The 17,356-nt window shown below is 55.9% G+C and overlaps 10 protein-coding genes across 11 annotated transcripts; 4 read left to right on the forward strand and 6 right to left on the reverse strand.

The window, feature by feature from the left end:
• Positions 1-161: 161 nt before the first annotated feature.
• Positions 162-1,288, reverse strand: H310_05758 (dihydrodipicolinate synthase). The gene is made up of 2 exons (XM_008870574.1): positions 564-1,288; positions 162-505 (listed from the first exon to the last, which is right to left on the reverse strand). Exons 1-2 carry the CDS (start codon positions 1,275-1,277, stop codon positions 338-340), a joined length of 882 nt encoding a protein of 293 aa, XP_008868796.1. The 5' UTR covers positions 1,278-1,288; the 3' UTR covers positions 162-337.
• A 417-nt stretch (positions 1,289-1,705) lies between these two features.
• On the reverse strand, positions 1,706-3,949 carry H310_05759 (hypothetical protein). Its single transcript, XM_008870575.1, has 7 exons — positions 3,823-3,949; positions 3,687-3,768; positions 3,214-3,632; positions 2,808-3,167; positions 2,522-2,756; positions 2,072-2,470; positions 1,706-2,018 (listed from the first exon to the last, which is right to left on the reverse strand). The coding sequence occupies exons 1-7, from the start codon at positions 3,895-3,897 to the stop codon at positions 1,804-1,806; spliced, it is 1,785 nt and encodes a 594-aa protein (XP_008868797.1). The 5' UTR covers positions 3,898-3,949; the 3' UTR covers positions 1,706-1,803.
• Positions 3,950-4,286: 337 nt separating this feature from the next.
• H310_05760 (hypothetical protein) lies at positions 4,287-5,154 on the forward strand. Its single transcript, XM_008870576.1, has one exon. It carries the CDS (start codon positions 4,311-4,313, stop codon positions 5,100-5,102), a length of 792 nt encoding a protein of 263 aa, XP_008868798.1. The 5' UTR covers positions 4,287-4,310; the 3' UTR covers positions 5,103-5,154.
• Positions 5,145-8,396, forward strand: H310_05761 (hypothetical protein). The gene is made up of 2 exons (XM_008870577.1): positions 5,145-7,446; positions 7,496-8,396. The coding sequence occupies exons 1-2, from the start codon at positions 5,221-5,223 to the stop codon at positions 8,021-8,023; spliced, it is 2,754 nt and encodes a 917-aa protein (XP_008868799.1). The 5' UTR covers positions 5,145-5,220; the 3' UTR covers positions 8,024-8,396.
• A 251-nt stretch (positions 8,397-8,647) lies between these two features.
• On the reverse strand, positions 8,648-10,623 carry H310_05762 (hypothetical protein). Its single transcript, XM_008870578.1, has 6 exons — positions 10,525-10,623; positions 10,389-10,478; positions 10,258-10,334; positions 10,129-10,209; positions 9,978-10,079; positions 8,648-9,929 (listed from the first exon to the last, which is right to left on the reverse strand). Exons 1-6 carry the CDS (start codon positions 10,592-10,594, stop codon positions 9,738-9,740), a joined length of 612 nt encoding a protein of 203 aa, XP_008868800.1. The 5' UTR covers positions 10,595-10,623; the 3' UTR covers positions 8,648-9,737.
• On the forward strand, positions 8,679-9,710 carry H310_05763 (hypothetical protein; the record flags this gene model as incomplete). Its single annotated transcript, XM_008870579.1, has 1 exon — positions 8,679-9,710. The coding sequence occupies one exon, from the start codon at positions 8,679-8,681 to the stop codon at positions 9,708-9,710; it is 1,032 nt and encodes a 343-aa protein (XP_008868801.1).
• A 1,206-nt stretch (positions 10,624-11,829) lies between the features above and the next one.
• Positions 11,830-13,210, reverse strand: H310_05764 (hypothetical protein). Its single transcript, XM_008870580.1, has one exon. It carries the CDS (start codon positions 13,134-13,136, stop codon positions 12,300-12,302), a length of 837 nt encoding a protein of 278 aa, XP_008868802.1. The 5' UTR covers positions 13,137-13,210; the 3' UTR covers positions 11,830-12,299.
• A 1,005-nt stretch (positions 13,211-14,215) lies between these two features.
• H310_05765 (hypothetical protein) lies at positions 14,216-15,249 on the reverse strand. The gene is made up of 2 exons (XM_008870581.1): positions 14,591-15,249; positions 14,216-14,543 (listed from the first exon to the last, which is right to left on the reverse strand). Exons 1-2 carry the CDS (start codon positions 15,242-15,244, stop codon positions 14,280-14,282), a joined length of 918 nt encoding a protein of 305 aa, XP_008868803.1. The 5' UTR covers positions 15,245-15,249; the 3' UTR covers positions 14,216-14,279.
• A 293-nt stretch (positions 15,250-15,542) lies between these two features.
• Positions 15,543-16,558, forward strand: H310_05766 (hypothetical protein). Its single transcript, XM_008870582.1, has 5 exons — positions 15,543-15,793; positions 15,846-15,883; positions 15,934-16,191; positions 16,235-16,329; positions 16,377-16,558. The coding sequence occupies exons 1-5, from the start codon at positions 15,614-15,616 to the stop codon at positions 16,418-16,420; spliced, it is 615 nt and encodes a 204-aa protein (XP_008868804.1). The 5' UTR covers positions 15,543-15,613; the 3' UTR covers positions 16,421-16,558.
• Positions 16,517-17,336, reverse strand: H310_05767. Of its 2 annotated transcripts, XM_008870583.1 has the most exons (5): positions 17,253-17,336; positions 17,117-17,194; positions 16,957-17,061; positions 16,854-16,911; positions 16,517-16,801 (listed from the first exon to the last, which is right to left on the reverse strand). In XM_008870583.1, exons 1-5 carry the CDS (start codon positions 17,316-17,318, stop codon positions 16,680-16,682), a joined length of 429 nt encoding a protein of 142 aa, XP_008868805.1. In that variant the 5' UTR covers positions 17,319-17,336; the 3' UTR covers positions 16,517-16,679. The 2 variants fall into 2 exon arrangements, with proteins under 2 accessions (XP_008868805.1, XP_008868806.1); XM_008870584.1 differs by having other exon boundaries at positions 16,517-16,911.
• Positions 17,337-17,356: the final 20 nt, after the last annotated feature.

Here is a 17,356-nt window from a genome sequence, read left to right on the forward strand (position 1 = left end):
TACTGTAAATATTGAAGCTATTGGTGGAGTGATGGTGGATCGGAACGCTTGTTTGTAGATCGGTCCAATGTTGGAAGATGCACCCAGTGGCACGGGGAAAGCCAATGTCTTCGTTGTAGGAGTCCACGTGCATGAGCTTGCGTAAAAATCCTTTGCCTTCTTGAGCACATGCACAGGGCCTGGAATTCCCACGGTTGCCGGTCTGCACGTGCGTGGTGTGCTAAGCAAGGCGAGAGCCGCCAACAACGCCACCACAACCGCCGAGGGCAGAGCAAATGAGGCGTGGTCATCGCGCGACGAATAGTTTTTGAATTCAAACACAGCGATGAATGTACAATTAGAGCAGGTTGTTGACTTGGAGCTGTTGCCGAATGATTTCGGTCGACTCGTCCGAGCACGACACCATCGGCAGACGGCACGTGTCATTGCACAGACCAAGCAACTGCATCGCCTTCTTGATCGGTTGCGGGTTCGTTTCGATGAACATCGTTTTGCAGAGCTTGATCTACACAGGACACTCCTTAGCGCAATCAAGTAGTGAAATGCAGACGAATTACGCGTACCGAGGCCAAATGCGCGCGACGAGCGGCCTCGAAGTCCCCCTGGCGCACGGCGTCTGTGATCGCAAGCACCTTCTCGGGGGCCGCGTTGGACAAAACACTGATCACGCCCTTCCCGCCAATGGACATGATGGGCAGCGTCAGTGTATCGTCACCCGACAGAATCGTAATGTCGCACAGCGCGGCAATTTCCGACGATTGCTCCAAGGACCCGGTAGCTTCCTTGATGGCAACGATGTTGGGGAGTTTGTACAGCTCCGCGACGGTCTCAGGAGTCATGTTGATGCCCGTGCGCCCAGGGATGTTGTAGAGGACAACGGGGAGACCAATATCTTGGATCTTCTTGAAGTGTTCGTAAAGCCCCTTTTGGGATGGTTTGTTGTAGTACGGGTTTACGACAAGACACGCGTCGGCGCCAGCGTCCTTGGCAGCTTGGGTCAATCGGATGGCTTCTGCCGTGCTGTTGGAACCCGTGCCGGCAATCACAGGCACCCGACCACCAGCGAATTCGATCACGGATGCGACGATTTTGTCATGTTCTTCATGGGACACGGTAGGGCATTCGCCAGTCGTGCCCATGGGAACCAATCCATTGATCCCACGGGAAATCTGCAACTCGACAATGCGGCGGAGTGCATCGTAGTCGACGTGTTCGCCGTCGGCGGTGAATGGAGTGACAAGCGCCGTGAAAGCACCTTGGAGCTGCAGCTTGGCCATCCGATCTGCAAATTTGAATCTGGTGGAACGACAAATCCGACCGAATTTGTCCCATGACCGTGGTATTTCCACAATTGTCAAAATATCGAATCCAAATATCTTGAAATTTGTATTCAGTCCTCATCGTTGCTCGAGCAATTTCTAACCATTCAAGTCCCAATGGGACAAACTATGTCACGACGAACGTTCCTCGTCGCATTCGTGCATGCAATGCGGCGGCGCCACGTCGGTCCGATGTCCTGTGGACGCAGCGGCCACCGCGTGTGATAGTCAGGCTCAGCCGCCAATCTTCATTCGCCGCCGCCGATGTACCCACCGCATCACCAATCGCGACTCGATGCACACGTTGAATGTGACAATGTCACCGATAATTCGCCAGAGCATTCTTGTGGAGCAGCGCGATTCGGTGGAAGCGCGAGACACAAGAATGAGCAACTTGTATGCGTGTGTACATGCTGCATTAGAAGATGTACATGCCGAGGACGACGGGACCCTACGAATGCCTGCCTCACGGGCGGCTTTCCAACTAGCGGACGCCGTCATGCCTTGTGACCCGCTCGTAGACCTTGATGCATCCGTTATAGCTGGCCGTGACGATATATCCCGTGCACGCCTTGCCGTGGACGTCGTCGGCAGCCCTCCCACTTTTGTCGACGAGATCTGTCCCGTGGTTTACCAGGGCGTACGTGCTGGCAGGGGCAAAGAGCGCCACTGTCACGACTCCTCCCGTCGTGTCGGATGCTGCATGAAACCAGCATGAGACTTGGCGTCAGGGAAAAGATGCAACGACATACCACTAAACGACTCGAACGCATTGTTTCGATCATGTTTGTGCCCCAGTAGCATGCTGCTCGAATGCGCCGCGCTCTTGTTCCAGATGTACACTTGGGCGTTTTCCGACCCGCAGATCACGTAGTCGCCATCCTGGCTGAAGCGGCCCTTGATCTGAAGGTAATTGTTGACCAAGCCCTTGTACTTGCACACGCGGGAGTAGTTGTCAACGCTGAAAAGGCGCATGCGCGAGTCGTTCGTGCTCACGAGAAAGTACTTTCCTTCCGGCGAGAACTCGATGCCGGTGACTTTCCGTCCTTTCCGCGTCGCGCCGCGCGCATTGCGGCATTCAATCTGTGTGTAGTAGTTCATGGCTTGGTGCGCGCTTACTTGGTACAGGATGCATTGCCCGTTCAATAGACCTGTCCGTGTCGATGACGATAATGCCGTGGATCATGCACGGTCGTCAGTACCTGCAACGATGCGATTCCCCGACGGATGGAAGCTCGCGGCTGTGATCATGACAGGCGTCTGAACATACGACACGACGCATCCGTCCGGGATGTTCCAAATGCGCGCCTTGTTGTCAAAACAGCCAGAGAGGAAGAACCGATCGTCCTTTGGGTGAAAATCCACCGCCGGCACGCTGTCGGGGTGTTGAAACACGTGCAAGCAATCTGGTTTCGAAATGTGCCACAGGCGAACGGTCTACAAGCAGCCAGCGCTCGGCATTTGAGCAAACGAGAGAGGGCCATGTACCTTATCCATGGATGCGGACAAGATAAAGTTGCTGCGGCTCCACGATACGTCCACAATTGGCATGGTGTGGCCGTTGTACATCTGCTCGGGAGTGCCTTCCAAGAGATGCGGCCGCTGACTTGATGGCATGGACGTGCCGGCGGTCGACGGCGATGCTTCGATTCCTCGTGGTGTCGATGGGAGCTTGGCGCACGCGTCGACCTTCCACACACGAAGAATGGCGTCTTGACCGCCAGAGACCAAGCGCGCGCCATCGTGACTAAACTTCATCGTCCAGATTGTCCCGTGGTGCTGCCGGAGAGTCTGCATTTCCGCGACACAATCAAACTCGCGCTTGTCTTTCTTGGACGACGACGACACCTATCCAACATCATAACGTTCGAGCTCGCGTGTAGCCGAACACTACATGAACGTAGGTTTTGCCGTCGGGGGGTGGCGGGACTTTTTCCTTTCGCTTAAAGTGAAACCCAGACAACGCGGACCGGCCTTGCTGCTTGTCGGTTGGTTTCTTGTCCGTCTCGAGCGACCCGCTGCTGCTGTCCCTGTCCCTCGCAATGCTGTCGCCGTTGAGGCTGTCGCGAAGATGCGGCTCAAAGTTTTGCGGAAACATCGTGTAGCAGTCGACAGGTTTCGTGTCCAGTTCGCGGATGTCAAACACCTCGCCCGTGTCCTTATTTCGTACGACAAAGACATCCTCCGGTCGAACGGATTCTTCGTCGCCGCTGCTACTCGTGCGTGGATATTCTATTGACGACGAGGCACTCATCGTCGGCTCCACCTTCCGCACCGACTCCTGTTCCAAGATGGCTGACAAAGGCGAGTCCCCTGCCGTTGGTGGGTAACAATGGCCTTTCACGAAACATTCACCAATCTGCATACCTTTTGCGAGGGATTTCGACTGGACGAACGTGGACGGCGCTACTGGGACTGCCCCGTCTCCTCCTTCCTGTGCGTCAAAGAACTACGTTTGTGGGCAAAGTCACACGTTGACTCGTCAATCACTTCGTCAACGTACGCTCTCGTCGACGTCCGACATGGACCGCTTCCTTTCCATCCCTACCGCCACCACTGCCGCCTTGTTCACGCTCATCCAAAGATCCAATGCCGTGGAATCTCGGTACCGACGGCGACCCCGGCCGAAATTTGCGAAACGGTTGCGGATTGACCGGATATCGTCGACATCCGGATAACGGTATTTATAGACTGGAGGTATAGCGTGCAACATCCTCGAGAGAATATCTTTTCGCTCGCGACTCGACGAAATTCCCACCAGCTCGTTTCGACGAAGTAGCAAGTGTTTCGAAGCACATGTGGTGTGCAATTACTGAGGCTGGGTTGCTTTATGACAACGGAACTGCATATTGTGACTCTTTTCGAACCGTGGGGCTGGACATATATTTTCATCGAAACCTACGTAAGTAGATATTGTATTAAATATTAGAGTATTTCAAAACTGCATGCACAGTATGTTTTCCATGCTTCGCAGCAAAGAACACATTGATCATGCTGGCAGACCTCATCCACCACGACGGGTTTCCGCTTCCGCCGACGTACTCCATCGAGCACTTTGTCAGTGGCCAAACACTGCCTGCGCGTCCCTCGGATGTGTTCGTGTGTGCGTACCCAGACTGTGGTACGTCGTGGGTCCTAGGCCTTGTGATCGCGCTGCTCCGAGAAGACGAAAACGCGGTACAAGCCGCGATTGACGATGCTGCAACGGTGCCCCACTTGGAACGCGATGGACGCGAGGCGTGTGAGCGCATGACGTCCAAGGATGTCGTTCGTCTCTTCCGTACGCATTTACCGTACGATCGCACGCCCCACCACGACGACGCCAAGTACATTGTCGTGGGCAGGAATCCCAAAGACACGTCCGCGTCCTACTACTACCGCCATATCCAAGACCAGGCGATATGGGGCGATTACTTTGACGCGTTCCTCGCGGGAAATGTCGAATTCGGCGACTTCTTCGAGTTCTTCGTGCCGTGGTTTCGTCGCCATGGCGACAACAATGTCCTGTTCCTTACATACGAATACTTGCTGGCTGAACCTCGCGACGGGCTCTTGCGAATCGCGCGCTTCTTGGGTCAAGATGCGCTGGAAGATCGCCTCGTTGAACATGACAGTACCCTGCTACGCGCGATCCTGCATGCCGTCCAGACCGAGAAGAGTCGTGTCAAGGTTGGCGGCTGGCGAAATCTTTACACCTCCGAGCAGTCGCCCGCGATGGACGCTCGGTTCCGTGAAATGACCAGCGGCACCGGCGCGGAGCACATGTGGAGCGACGTCATGTAGATGCGTAAATTGAAGAAAGACGGCTCTATCTTTAATTAAGGTGAAACCGCCATTCCGATTTCGCCCAGGGTCTGACCGCCGCGGCGGCATGGGCCTGGCAGTTGGCAGAGTCTGTTAGATGTTGGTCAAGGACGCGTTGGAGGCAGAGCTGGCGCGGGAGCTGGCCGCGCTCCACCTGGACGAGGATGACGAATCAGGGGTCGATGGGGCTGTTGTCGTGGAACCGTACCGCCGATTAGACCTCAACGACTTGCTGGCGCGTGAAGAGAGTGCCAACTTCTCCATTGAATCCGAGACATGGCATACGTATGCTGCCGCCACTGCAAAGTGCGACGCCGATCTGTTTGCGATACTTGAAGCGTCGTTGCAAGACCTCCAAACCTGTACCATACCAGTCATTTCATCCCGCGAAACGTCAGGAGTCTCCATTGAGATCGCCGTGGTTCCAGAGGAGCATGTTTTCCATGACCTCCAGGACGACGAAGGAGCGATCCTTTGTTGCCCCGACCATTGTACACCACTCTGTCTTGGTCCGTGCACCATCCACTGCGGTCCTCGCTGTGTCCATTTGCACGCGCTTCAGGCAGCGGATGCCAAGGCACAGGTCGCTTCCGCCGCCGAAAACCACAGGCTCATGCAGCTGGCCCTCGCTTCTGTCGCGCAGATTGCTGCCACCGTTCGTCATGATATGGCGATGGCGTCAACCCCTGCACCTTCCTTGACGACGCCGTCCTCGTCACCATTACCTTTTGTTGCCCCAAGCAACGGCATTTCAAGCTCTGTTCCTGTCCAACAATGTGCACAAAACGTAGCGACCCCGCCGATAGTCACCGAGCCCGAGCTAGAACAAGCCATCTCCTCAGTCGAAGATGCTCCTCCTGCACCAGCACCCATGACCGCATGGATCCTTCAACTCACAGAAGAACGACAGCGCCGCCTTGCCTCGACGCGATCACACTCGTCCGACGAACGCCTGACCGCAGCCGACCGTCTTGTAGCATTGCGCCAGACACAAGTCGAATTGGAAGAAGGGAATCGCATGATGGCTGCATTTGCTGCACAAGTGGAGGAGGCACGTCTGCAGCGAGAGCGAAAAATCGAGGCCGAGAAGGCGGCGATGGATCGTCAACGCATGGAAGAGGAAGCGGTGGCAAAGGTGGCAGCTCAGCGTGAGCGTGAAGCTGCTCAAGTGGCCATCGCGATCATCGACATGATGGCCGAGGATAGGATAGGTATGGTTCTGCGCCGCCACAACCAGAAGGAAGACAGGGCGAGGCGAGAAGGGGCCGAGAGAGGTGGTATGGCCCGCGAAGATGAATCGGCGTGCGAAAGGCGGCGCGTCGAGCGTGAAGTCGCGATGCGACTGGAAGCTCAAGCCGAAGAATTACGACAGCACCAGATACGTAAAAAGCAGTACGACGAGGCCCGCCGGCGGGAATCGGCCGAGCAAAGTGCCATGGAAGTGGAAGAAGTTCACCAGCGAGCCGTTCACGCTTCAATTGAGCGTGAGCGCCAGGTAAAGGAAGCGGAGAAAAGGAAGCAACTTGACCTGGAAAAACACAAAGCCGAGCAGAGGAAACTCGCAGCAGCCAAGCACGCCCTCGAAGAAAAGCAGCGCCTGGAACGACTCCAACGAGAGGCAGAGCGAGCGGAGGAGGCCCGACGGCAGCAAGAGCTTATGCAGGCAGCAAAGCAGCAAGAGGACTTGAAGCGGCAGCAAGATGAAGCGATTCGATTGGAACAGATCTGGAAAAAGCAGCGAGAGGATGCCATCCACGAAGAGCATCTTCGGTTGAAAAAACTACACGCGGAAGCCGTCCAGCGCCAAAAGCTGCATTTTCAACAACAGGTGCTTCCAGCCACCATCGCCTGGGTGCGATGCCGACAGCAAGAGAGCCTAGCGCGGCAACTGATGGCGCTGGAGGAACAGCGATCTGGAATCATCGAGGCAGACGACAAGCTACACGTTCGACAGTACCAGCTAACAAAGTGGCTGCGGAGGTGGCAAGCCATTGTAGGTGGCCAACGCCGAAGAAGATTGCAATCACAGCTGCTGGAACGCCAGCGGCGAGAACGGCGCGAACGAGCCGCGGCGGGTCGGATCCAGAGCTCGTGGCGAGTCGCTGCAACCAAGAAGCAATTGCAACGCCAGCAGAACGAATACCGCATGGCCTCTGCTGCGCGGCATATCCAACTTGTCTGGAAAAAGTACAGACTGCGTCAGCGGCAGCAGCACCTTCTTGACAGACAAATGCACACGGCAACTGCTGCCGCCAAGGTTCAGTCCGCCTATCGTGGGTTTCACATTCGAAAGAAGCTCACGTCCGCTCTCGCTGCCATCAAAGTAAGTTGAGCCATCGCTCCCCAGCACACTCGCTCAATCCGTGTTACAGTTTGTCGACGGCGACGACTTTGACTACGATGAAGTCGACCTGGACACGTTTTTGGGTGGCGCGCCAGAGCTAGATGAAGATGTATCCGACGCGGCGGGGCCACCACCACCACTTCCCGTGGCGCGCCCGGGGTGGACGGCTCCACCAGAGAATGACGCGGCGCCGTCGCCTTCGAACGGCAGCAACACTTCTCTGCACGCAATGGTGCCACAGCGCTTGCTCCCGTCCGATGTGGATGCTTCGGAGCGCGAATTCGTGGATGCGACTTTGCCTTGTGCAGTTGAAAAGCAGGCAGAACCAAGCACGGCGTCGTCGCTGTACAAACGGATGCAAATCGCCATTGCGCATGGCCGCAAGGGCGGGAAAGGAAAAGCAGCCAAGGGGAAAGACAGCAAAAGCAGCAACAATAACAGCACCTCGAACGTCGTCAAGAGCGTCACGTGGTCCTCCAGCGGGAAAAAGGCAAAAAAAGTCAACGTCCCGTCCCTGGTCGATCGGCTTCGGAAAACTACCGCAGCTTCTCGATGACGACCATGTCCGCCCCATGCACCGCAACTTCTCCAACCAGGGAATCGAACGCACGCTTCCCATGCAGCCTGCAGCTGCTGTGACCACTGCTGCGATTCGTCAACTCGACCAGGGCATCCACCATGCAGAGGCTGCACCCCCTACATGCTGAAAAGTCCCTCGCGGCATACCGAGCTAGCATGGGCAAGTTCGAGAAAGCCACAGATGCTCATTCGTTCCCCTGGTCCGCGGCTCGAAGTTTGTATCCGCCTCTGCACGATGGGAACGAAACTATTCCAAGCTCCTTCACTGTGTGAGGCACTTCTAGTCTAAGGCAATGCAGAGCTAACTAGAGGCTGTTTAACTCTCAATGAGATCCTGTCTCCATTTTGCAAGGAAATGCCATTGCAGTACAGCGGGAGATTGGCCCCGCCACCATCGCACCACGGCCGCCCTACATGCCTTCACCGCCATACCAGGCTGCTGTCCCGTCATATTCAAAATGCGTGGATCACAGTCAATCTCGTCCTGTGATGCGTGCGGCAGCTGCACGTTGGTTTGTTGCGCCAGGACTTGCGCACGTTTTGGCACCGTCCTCGGCGGGTCGTCGCGGTTTCATCGACGGTTCCATCGGCGCACTTGTGCAAAACCTTGTTTGGCGTGAACGGGCACATTCATGATCGGCCGCCTGAGCCGCATCGTCGCATGTGGCATCGCCGGGCTCGGCTTCCTAGCGCCGACAAGCACGGGACTGCCGTCCTCTTCTCATGAAGCATACAGTGCTACATTTCAAGCGGTACTCACGGTGCGACGTATCGGCTTGATGCCGGAAGCACACTGCCGCACTGGCTGGTGTGTTTCGATTGAGCCAGGCGAGGCGTCCGACTGCTTGAACTGCGCCAACCTCCGTCTCATGCCGCGAAAGAGGTGCAAGCAGTGCTCCGGGTCGATGGGTTGCTCAACTTGTCACGGGTATCTCCTCATGCCTCCAAAGCAACGTTCCAAAATTGAATCTCGGAGCCCCGCAGCGACTCGAATGCCGTCGACTCCTCGCGCTTCCGCGGAGGCACGTGCTTCGAGCGCTGCACCCACGACAACACCATGTGCAACAGCGATCCATTCAGCCACGTCTGCGAGTGGCGGAGCCCGCACTTCGATCCCTGCATCTACCAAGACAACGACCACGTCTCCGCCTGCTCGCGCACCGACACCATCGATTTCGCATGCATCGACCAATGCAACCACAACCCGTCCTTCCGACGCAGCCGCCACCGCATTGCCACAGTCCTTCCCACAACCTCCAGTCCCTTCCACTTTATCGTCAAAAGCAACTCCTGCGCCAATGACTGATCACGAGAATGCGACTTCGGACGACACTGACGAACCGTACGATTCAAACGACATGACGTCCCCGCGCCGCACTCGCAGCCCCCGACGATCCACACCGCCTGCGCCGTCAACGACGTCCACTCCATTTCCATCTATTGCTGGTGCCACCATCGGCAACGAGTCCCCAACTGCGCCGACCGAGGCTTCTGTCCTGTCTAGTGGAGCCATTGCAGGAATTACCGTGGGTGGTGTTGCCGTGTGTTTGGGTGTCGTGGGGCTGGTAGTGTGGAGGAAGAAGCTCGCTCATGACGTGGCGTACCGCGAGATGCTCCTCTCAGATCACGTCACTGGGAGTGGCCAGTATTTAGCAATGCTATAACAAACATTGAATTACACGTCGTTGGAGTTAGAGATAGCGCTGCATGCGGCTTCCGTGGGGAGTCGAGGTTTCCTTCAAAGCACGTTTGAGGGAGTCGTGGAGAGCGTGGAGCTGACTATAGCTACATTGCACCAACTGCGGTGCAGTGTCGTTGGCGGTCGTTGTGATCTGAAGGGTTAGCACCGGGTTTGCTTGGTGATGCAATGTGCGGGTCCCAAGCTGGAGGCACAACGGTGAAGATCAGGGCGCAGGGGGTACGGTGCGCACCTCCATGTCGAATCGCCAGTCTAGTGATCGGTATGCTGGTACTCCCAACGGTGGGTTCCACGCGACCGCTGCCTTGATCTGGTCCTTGTACTCGACGTAGTACTGCATCCATCCTTCTTGAGTGCAAGGACAATTGATGAGGGACGCATACCTGTGTCAGCACGTCAACGTGGGTGGTAGGCAAACGAAGGCTCATGATGGAGTGCGCCAGGTCTGCCGAGGACAAGTCGTTCTGCGATAGACCACATTGAGGTGCCGTCCATGACATCCTTGAGACTACCTTGGACGCTTCCGTGAGGATCGTGCTCAAGCCCGAAACGGCACGATCCATGTCTTCTGCCGTCAAACCCACAGTAGCTACACGCTTGTGAGGATAGCGCCGTGAGCAAAGGAGCGTTCGTTGCAACCTACATGCATGTCGGCTGAGTTTGCGTCGCAGCTTCTTGTCCGTTGGGAGCGAAGGCACGTTCAGCTGCAACATCATACACAGGTCTTCCAACTCTACACCATGCCTGTTGACAAAGAGAACGGCAACGAGAAGACGTACGTTGCGCCGCAATGGTCTGGACAACCGCCGCGTCATGCAGGACGCGCTCGTCCAACGTCAATCCTCCCATCTTCGTCGTCGTCTGCACCCGTAGCGACAAAACTCGTTTATCCGGACGATTAGATCGCACAGATTAATCGGTTCCGCAATTCGGACTAACTAATCCTCCTAAAGGGACTAACTAACTCAATGAGTTAGTACTATGCGGCCAGCGGAACTCATTCAACATCCAGCGCGCCGTCGCCGCGCTCCTGGAGTCGCCCCCAGTGCGCTTGCTGCCTCTATCGGTGGTGAAAGTGCGCGCATCGTCGAATGCGAGCCACCAGGTGCATCAACTGCAATTCAATCGATTGATACACTCTCCTGTGTCAAGCTGTTTGACGATGGCCATGCCACCTGTCTCTCGATCCCCCAGCAGTCGCAACCATGAAGAAGGCCAACATCGGTGCATGCAATCAATGGAGCATTCGATGGATTCATGGGCATCCTAGTTGCCCTTGGCCGGTCGTAGCTTGTCAAAACACTACCGAAATGACCTTCGGGGCGCTTCCATCATCGCCACCTTCAGCAATGACGCGAGGGCATGGCTTTCACGGAACCTTGCCCTGCGTTTTCCTCGAACGCACGGACCTCTTCCGATTGTTCGACTGCATTTCGTTCCCTTGGGGCTCCCCGGGGGTAGGGACGCATGCACGGACGCTGGGACGTGTGTGCCTTGGTCGCAGTCGCACACTCAGTTTCGGGGGCCCCCTGTTCTTCGACACCGATCGGCTGCTGGCATCTTGGTTCCTATGAACAACAACGGATGCGTGCGGCATCTCCGGCGTCCCTGGAGCGCCTTGTCCATTGCCGTGGAAGCTCAAGTGCGCACCCACGTGCACCATCACGTGGGTGCCGCAGATCTGATGCCATGATCAAGTTGAGTGCACCGACGCCTGAGTTCCGGCCTCGATCTGATGTCGTGTGGCCCATAGGATAAGCGCAAGTCTCCAGTGCTGCATGCGGTAATCTCACAATGATCCATGTGATTGAATGACGTGTCGAAGGCAAGTAGGGCATTCGGCGGGATCCGCTCACCCAAGCCAGCCCCCAACTGCGCAGACATCAGCAAGAAGTGGCCGTCCGCCGTCCGTCCGCTTAAGGGGGCTGCTCCATGGAGCTGTGTTTCACGCTGGAGTTGTAACTCATATCCACTCGACAGCTCAGCTGCACGACGCCACGATGGACAGACACCCGTTTCTACAAGGGCGGTGATCGCCACGCCAGCATGCCATGCAAAATGCGATCGTGTCGAATGGCAACACCCGCGCTACGTGTGAAGGCAATCGAGTCTGCCACGTTGGCGGTCATTACATGCATCGATCTCATAAACGCGTTGGTGGCACGTGGGCAATATGAACCACAAGGACCGTACATGCGATGGCAAGGTGCAGGAAAGCGCTCGAGCTCTTGCTCTGAAGTCGACACAGTCGGCGTCATGATACCAAGCAGTGAATTCGATTCAACCATCGTCATCCGCAGAGGAGAGTGTAGTCGGGTCGAAATGCAAACAAGTCGTGGACCGAATGGAGGCCTTGGTCATCAACATATATCGCTCCCAGTCACAGTGATCACGAAGGAGCTATACTCTTTTAACGATCGCACAGACCCTTGCTGCGCACGAAGCCACGTCCAGCGCATGACGATTCGAGCCAGAACAGCGATGGCAGCGACCCAACGTCGGCCACAACGTATCGGTGTATTCACTTCGTAGACCAGGGCAGGCCGCGAGTCGTTTATTGACGAATGCTGACCTCGAAAACGTGATCGTTGGGGGCATACGACGACAGGGGACCGTAGGCCACCGGAGCCATCGTCGGAGGCGGCCCTCTTTGAATAAAACCGAGCGCGGGGAGCCGCACGGACGCGCTGGATGGCGCAGGCGGCGGTGGCAACGCATACGGCGGCGCAAACGGCTCGTGGTCACGGCGCAGAGCAGTCTCGATCATTTCGTAATGTCGGTGTTGGGGAGGATGCATGAACGGAAGCAACGTTGTTGCTGCGGACGGGGAAGACCTGTACGCTGTGTTGTAGGGAGGGAATGCGTGTCTTGGGGTGATTCCCAGCCGTGGCAACGGATCGAGGGCGAGCCGAGTCAATCGTGGAGGGCACTGTATAGGAACTGCAGGGGCTTGGGGAGGTTTGGACGATTCAGTCGACGTTGGTGACGACACGAGGTTGCCGTTCTTGGCTTGACGGCCATGGCGGGCACAGTACCCACCTCGACGCGCGTGGACGTCGCATCCGTCGACATTGCATTTGCGGCCACCGCCGTGGCGAACGCACTTTTTTCGTTTGTGGGCTTGTTTCGTGCATCCTTCATGGGTGCAGATGGCTTTCGACGACTTCCCGCCGTGCTTGGAGCAGAACTCACCGATCCGTGCGTTGAGCTGGCAGTCTTCGTACGTGCACTTCTTCTTGCCGCCGTGTCGGACGCACAGATTGCGGGCGTACACTTGGTTCGCGCACTGGTCGACGACGCATTTGGTCCGGTGCTTGTGCAGCACACATTTGGACGAGCCAAAGACAGCAGGGTGGTCGCAGTTGGCGAAGAAGCACGCAGCGGTCAGCATGGCCGATCGCGAGCCTTCGTTTCGACGGCGTCGACGGGAATTCGCACACTGTCTCAACCTGGCGTCGATCGCTCGTTTGTGGGAGGCATGCCCGTGTGGCGGTGTAACGGTGTAGACGGAGGGACGTCGGGACGGACGACACAACCCCCGCAAGCGGAATATCACCTTGATATGGGTCTGGTTCACGTACGTCGGAATCATTTCACGATTTGCCTTGAGGTGACGATTGTTATCCGGATCGCTCCGGCAACCTTTGCAAGTGCATGAGGTCCTTGTGTGTCAGGACGTCGTCGTCGTGCCTGAACACCAAGCGAATATGAACGTGCCGCGCGCCACATGACAGAGCGGCGGCGTCGACGGCGTGCCCAGGACGAGCGCATGATGTAGCTCACCCGAATCACGGGAGAGCGGGGGCAAGGTCGTGAGTGCGGTGCTTGGTTGCTGGACACGGCCAACGTAGTCCGACGTGTTGTGGACGTAGTGTGCGTTGCGACGGCCTGTGTTTCCAGGCGGCGTTTGAAACAGGTCACAACCACGGTGCGCATGGGCCACGGCTGCGTGGGATGCCTGTGGGCTACTGTACGCCCGACGACGTCGTCATCGCAACGTACTTCGCCAAGTTGTCGATCGACCGTATGTCGTGATGGATGGTCGCATGCGAGTCCAAGCGACAGTGGGAAGGAGGAGGGTTGGCCCAGAGATGCTGCTCCCATCGGGATATCGACGCAGGTGTTGGCAACGTGTCGCGATGTCGCCGTCGTTGTACCTCTGTCAGTGTGATGAAGGCGGTGAGACGGGAAGGTCACGAGAAGTTTTTGGCGGTTGGAAGGAGGACTCTGCTAGAATGGACAGCCTCGCTCGTCCACACAGGACAGCAAGCTGCTTCAACCCGACCGGCGCACGTATCCTTGGAAGGTTTCCTGCGCCCCCGCGAGTGCCACGTCTATCTGTGGCAGTCGCATCCACTGGAGGCCGTCCTTTCGGACGAACATGCAGGCGTTGTGGACTACACAGCCTCCCTGACGTCTGCGTACACGAGGAGTTCATACGGCGGCAATGCTTTCGCGAGTGGATATTGCTTTCAAGGCCACGGTGAGCAACTGGACTCGCTTCCGTTTCATGCATCACGTAGAGAGTCCTCCATTAAGTGGACGGGTTCACCCCAATGCGAACGAGGTACATGGTGTCCCAGAGCTTCCCCGTCACGTAAAACAGGTCGGTGGTCGGGTCGTATGCGATCCCGTTGAGCACGTCCCCGTCGGTGTTTTTCTGTAGGCTCAACGACGACAGGTCGTGCATGGCGACGACCGCACCCGTCGCCGGATCGATTTGGGCCACGAGGTTCGAATACCAAATGTTGGCAAAGACAAAGCCCCGCGCGTACTCGAGCTCGTTCAAGTTGGGCACCTATAAGGTGAGTTAGCGGTGCCAGTACAACAGGACGAGAAGTGTACAGGCTGCCCGGCGGCGTTGAGCACCGACACCCGACGGGTCTCCGTGAGCGAGATAGGGTCCCACACGTGTAGTACGTTCGACCCGTCGCTCATGACGAGCTCGTGCGTCTCGGTGATGGTTGTGATGCCCCATCCTTCGTTGCGGGTCGTCGGTGGCAGTTCAAATGATGAGAGGACGTGGAAGTCGGTCTTATCTAACACGTAGCCTGTCTTTTCCTTCCACGTGAGCACGATATACGTCTCGGTGGCAGCGTTCCATGTGATGCCTTCGCCAAATTCAGCCGCTGTGAACGGCACCACGTGATGGCTTGCAATGCCATTCGAGACGTTCACCCGTCGCACCGACGATCGGTGGTACAAACCGGTTGACTCGATGAGAATACCCGTTGATTCTACCAGGAGCCCTTGGGTAAATGCTGCCTTGTCATGAGGAAATGTGCCCATCACGTGGACGTTCGGGTCGCTCTGGAGGGTGTACATCACGACAGGCTGGACAGAGGTCTTGACCACAGGGGCTGAACCTGATTGCGTCGCCTTCCACCACTGAAATACCATCACGATTCCCACTAGGAACGCGGCATACTCCAATCGGAACCTATTTCGCCGCCGTGGAGTCGTCATTGCCGCGTCGCGCTTCCGGTCTCCGTTCGCCATGGTGGATACAATTTTCTTATCTGATCGTACACATGGATTTGTTAATATTTAGCCAATAATGCTAAATTATTTCGGGCCTTTTTCGACAAAAGCTAGGATATTTTTATATTTTTCTTGAAAACACCGTAGAAAAGTCACTCGGAAGGGAACTACAAATTCCGTTATCCGAAACATTATCCGGATGCAGTAGGCTGGTTGACATTCCAACCCAGATGCATTATACTAAAATATCACATCCCATAATACGAGCAAGATAGAAATAAATATTTCATATTAATACGTCACAACATTTGTCAGTCGTGGACGACGGCGCCGAGTGCACCAGAGCGACGAAGGGTTCAAACTCGGACTTGCCGGCAGACAACAAGGATGAACCGCGGCAGTAAGACGTACGTGGGGACGGGCGAGACAACGGAATGGGAAGACATCTTGATCAAAAAGGGTATCATTGCGCCCAAGACAAAGGTGACTGAAGAGGAGCAGTACGAGAGCGAAGATGAGACTGATCCCCGCGAGAAGGCGACGTTGGATGAACTCGACGAGATGGAGGTAGGCATTGGTACGTCGAATGCGTTCGCCACGTCTGACGTAATGCTGCTAGGACGATTACGACGAAGATCAAGAGCTGCAACGTATTCGGTATGGTTCACGCTATGTCTTGTGCGTTTACATTCAATCGTTGGTTCAAGGGACAAACGTATTGCCGAGATGAAGGCGCAAATGGCGCGCAACGTGTTTGGTGACGTTCGGCCTATCTCGAAAGATGAATGGACTCGTGAAGTCACCGAAGCGAGCAAGAACTGCTGGGTCGTCGCGTATCTATGGGAAAACAGCGTGGAAGCATGCAAGTTGATGGACCAAATATTACGCGTGATTGCCAGTCGTCACCGCGACGTCAAGTTCGTGTCCATTCAGTCCCAAGTATGTGTCGAGAACTGGCCCGCTCGGTACGCCCACTGCTCTTTGATTTGACCTCACACAGCGTTGCAGCAACTTGCCGACGCTGTTCATGTACAAAGATGGCAACTTGGCGACTCAAATGCTCACGCTGAACAAGCTCAAGGGGCTCAACACCCGCGTGGAAGGTACGATTTTTCATGTTCGACGGACTGCTGTCGTGACGCGCATGCAGATGTCGAAGAGTACTTGGCAGACCAAGGTGTGTTCAAGGCATAAGCGATGGGAGCGCCCAAATGCACACTACCTAAACTAGTTTCTGCGCACTCAAAATACTTACGTTTTACTGCGACGGCATGAAAATGCACACTGAAATGGAAAGTTTAAAACGACGTTAAACTATTTAACGTGCATATAAACGATGGGATCCATTGACGTCTCTGCGTCGGAAACCCAAATTAGGTGTAGATCGCCCAAATTGAATTCATTGCAACACACACATCATGCCAGGCTCGTTCGAGATGCCAAGATGATGGCATTACTCCTCGAGGACTTTCGGAACTTGAAAGAAATACCCGTGCTTTGTCGATGCGTTGGCAAGCACTTGGTCAGGGCAGTTGCCTTCGGTGACGACGTCTTCGCGCAACGGGGCCGCGGGTACTACAGCGTACAGAAGACCAGTAGCAACACAACGGAGATGTGGTGTGTGTACCTTGGCCAAAGCTGTTCTTGGAATACACGTCGTGCACGTTGGCATGTACTGTGGCTTCCTGCGCAATAGCGAGTGAATCGAATTGGCTGGAACTGTTTCAAACCTGAATGACGCGGGTGCACTGGATGATCGCCTCGACTTCGGACATCAACTTGGGCAGCTTGTCGTCGGGAATGTACAAATGAGAAAGCTCGGCGAGATTCAAAAACTACAAAGTGGTCAGAATCCAAGCGACATCCCCCACGCCGCAGCATGCAACGCACGCTCTCTCGTGTGAGGACGTCGTGTTGGTTTGGATGGCGGTGCAAGTCTTCGAGTGACCACGACGCCGTGCGAGGAACCTAAATCGACAATTCCGCTCCTTTAATTGGTGCGAATCGAGGCCATGATGACTCGTACTCGTGAAATCTCTACCAACGGCGACTTGGTCGACAACCGCCTCGACATGGTGGCTGCCAGCATCATGTCAACCTGCAATTTGACTGGTTTTTCAAGAAATTGAC

Source organism: Aphanomyces invadans, assembly GCF_000520115.1.
Source record: "Aphanomyces invadans strain NJM9701 unplaced genomic scaffold supercont1.10, whole genome shotgun sequence".
Taxonomy (NCBI): domain Eukaryota; phylum Oomycota; class Saprolegniomycetes; order Saprolegniales; family Verrucalvaceae; genus Aphanomyces; species Aphanomyces invadans.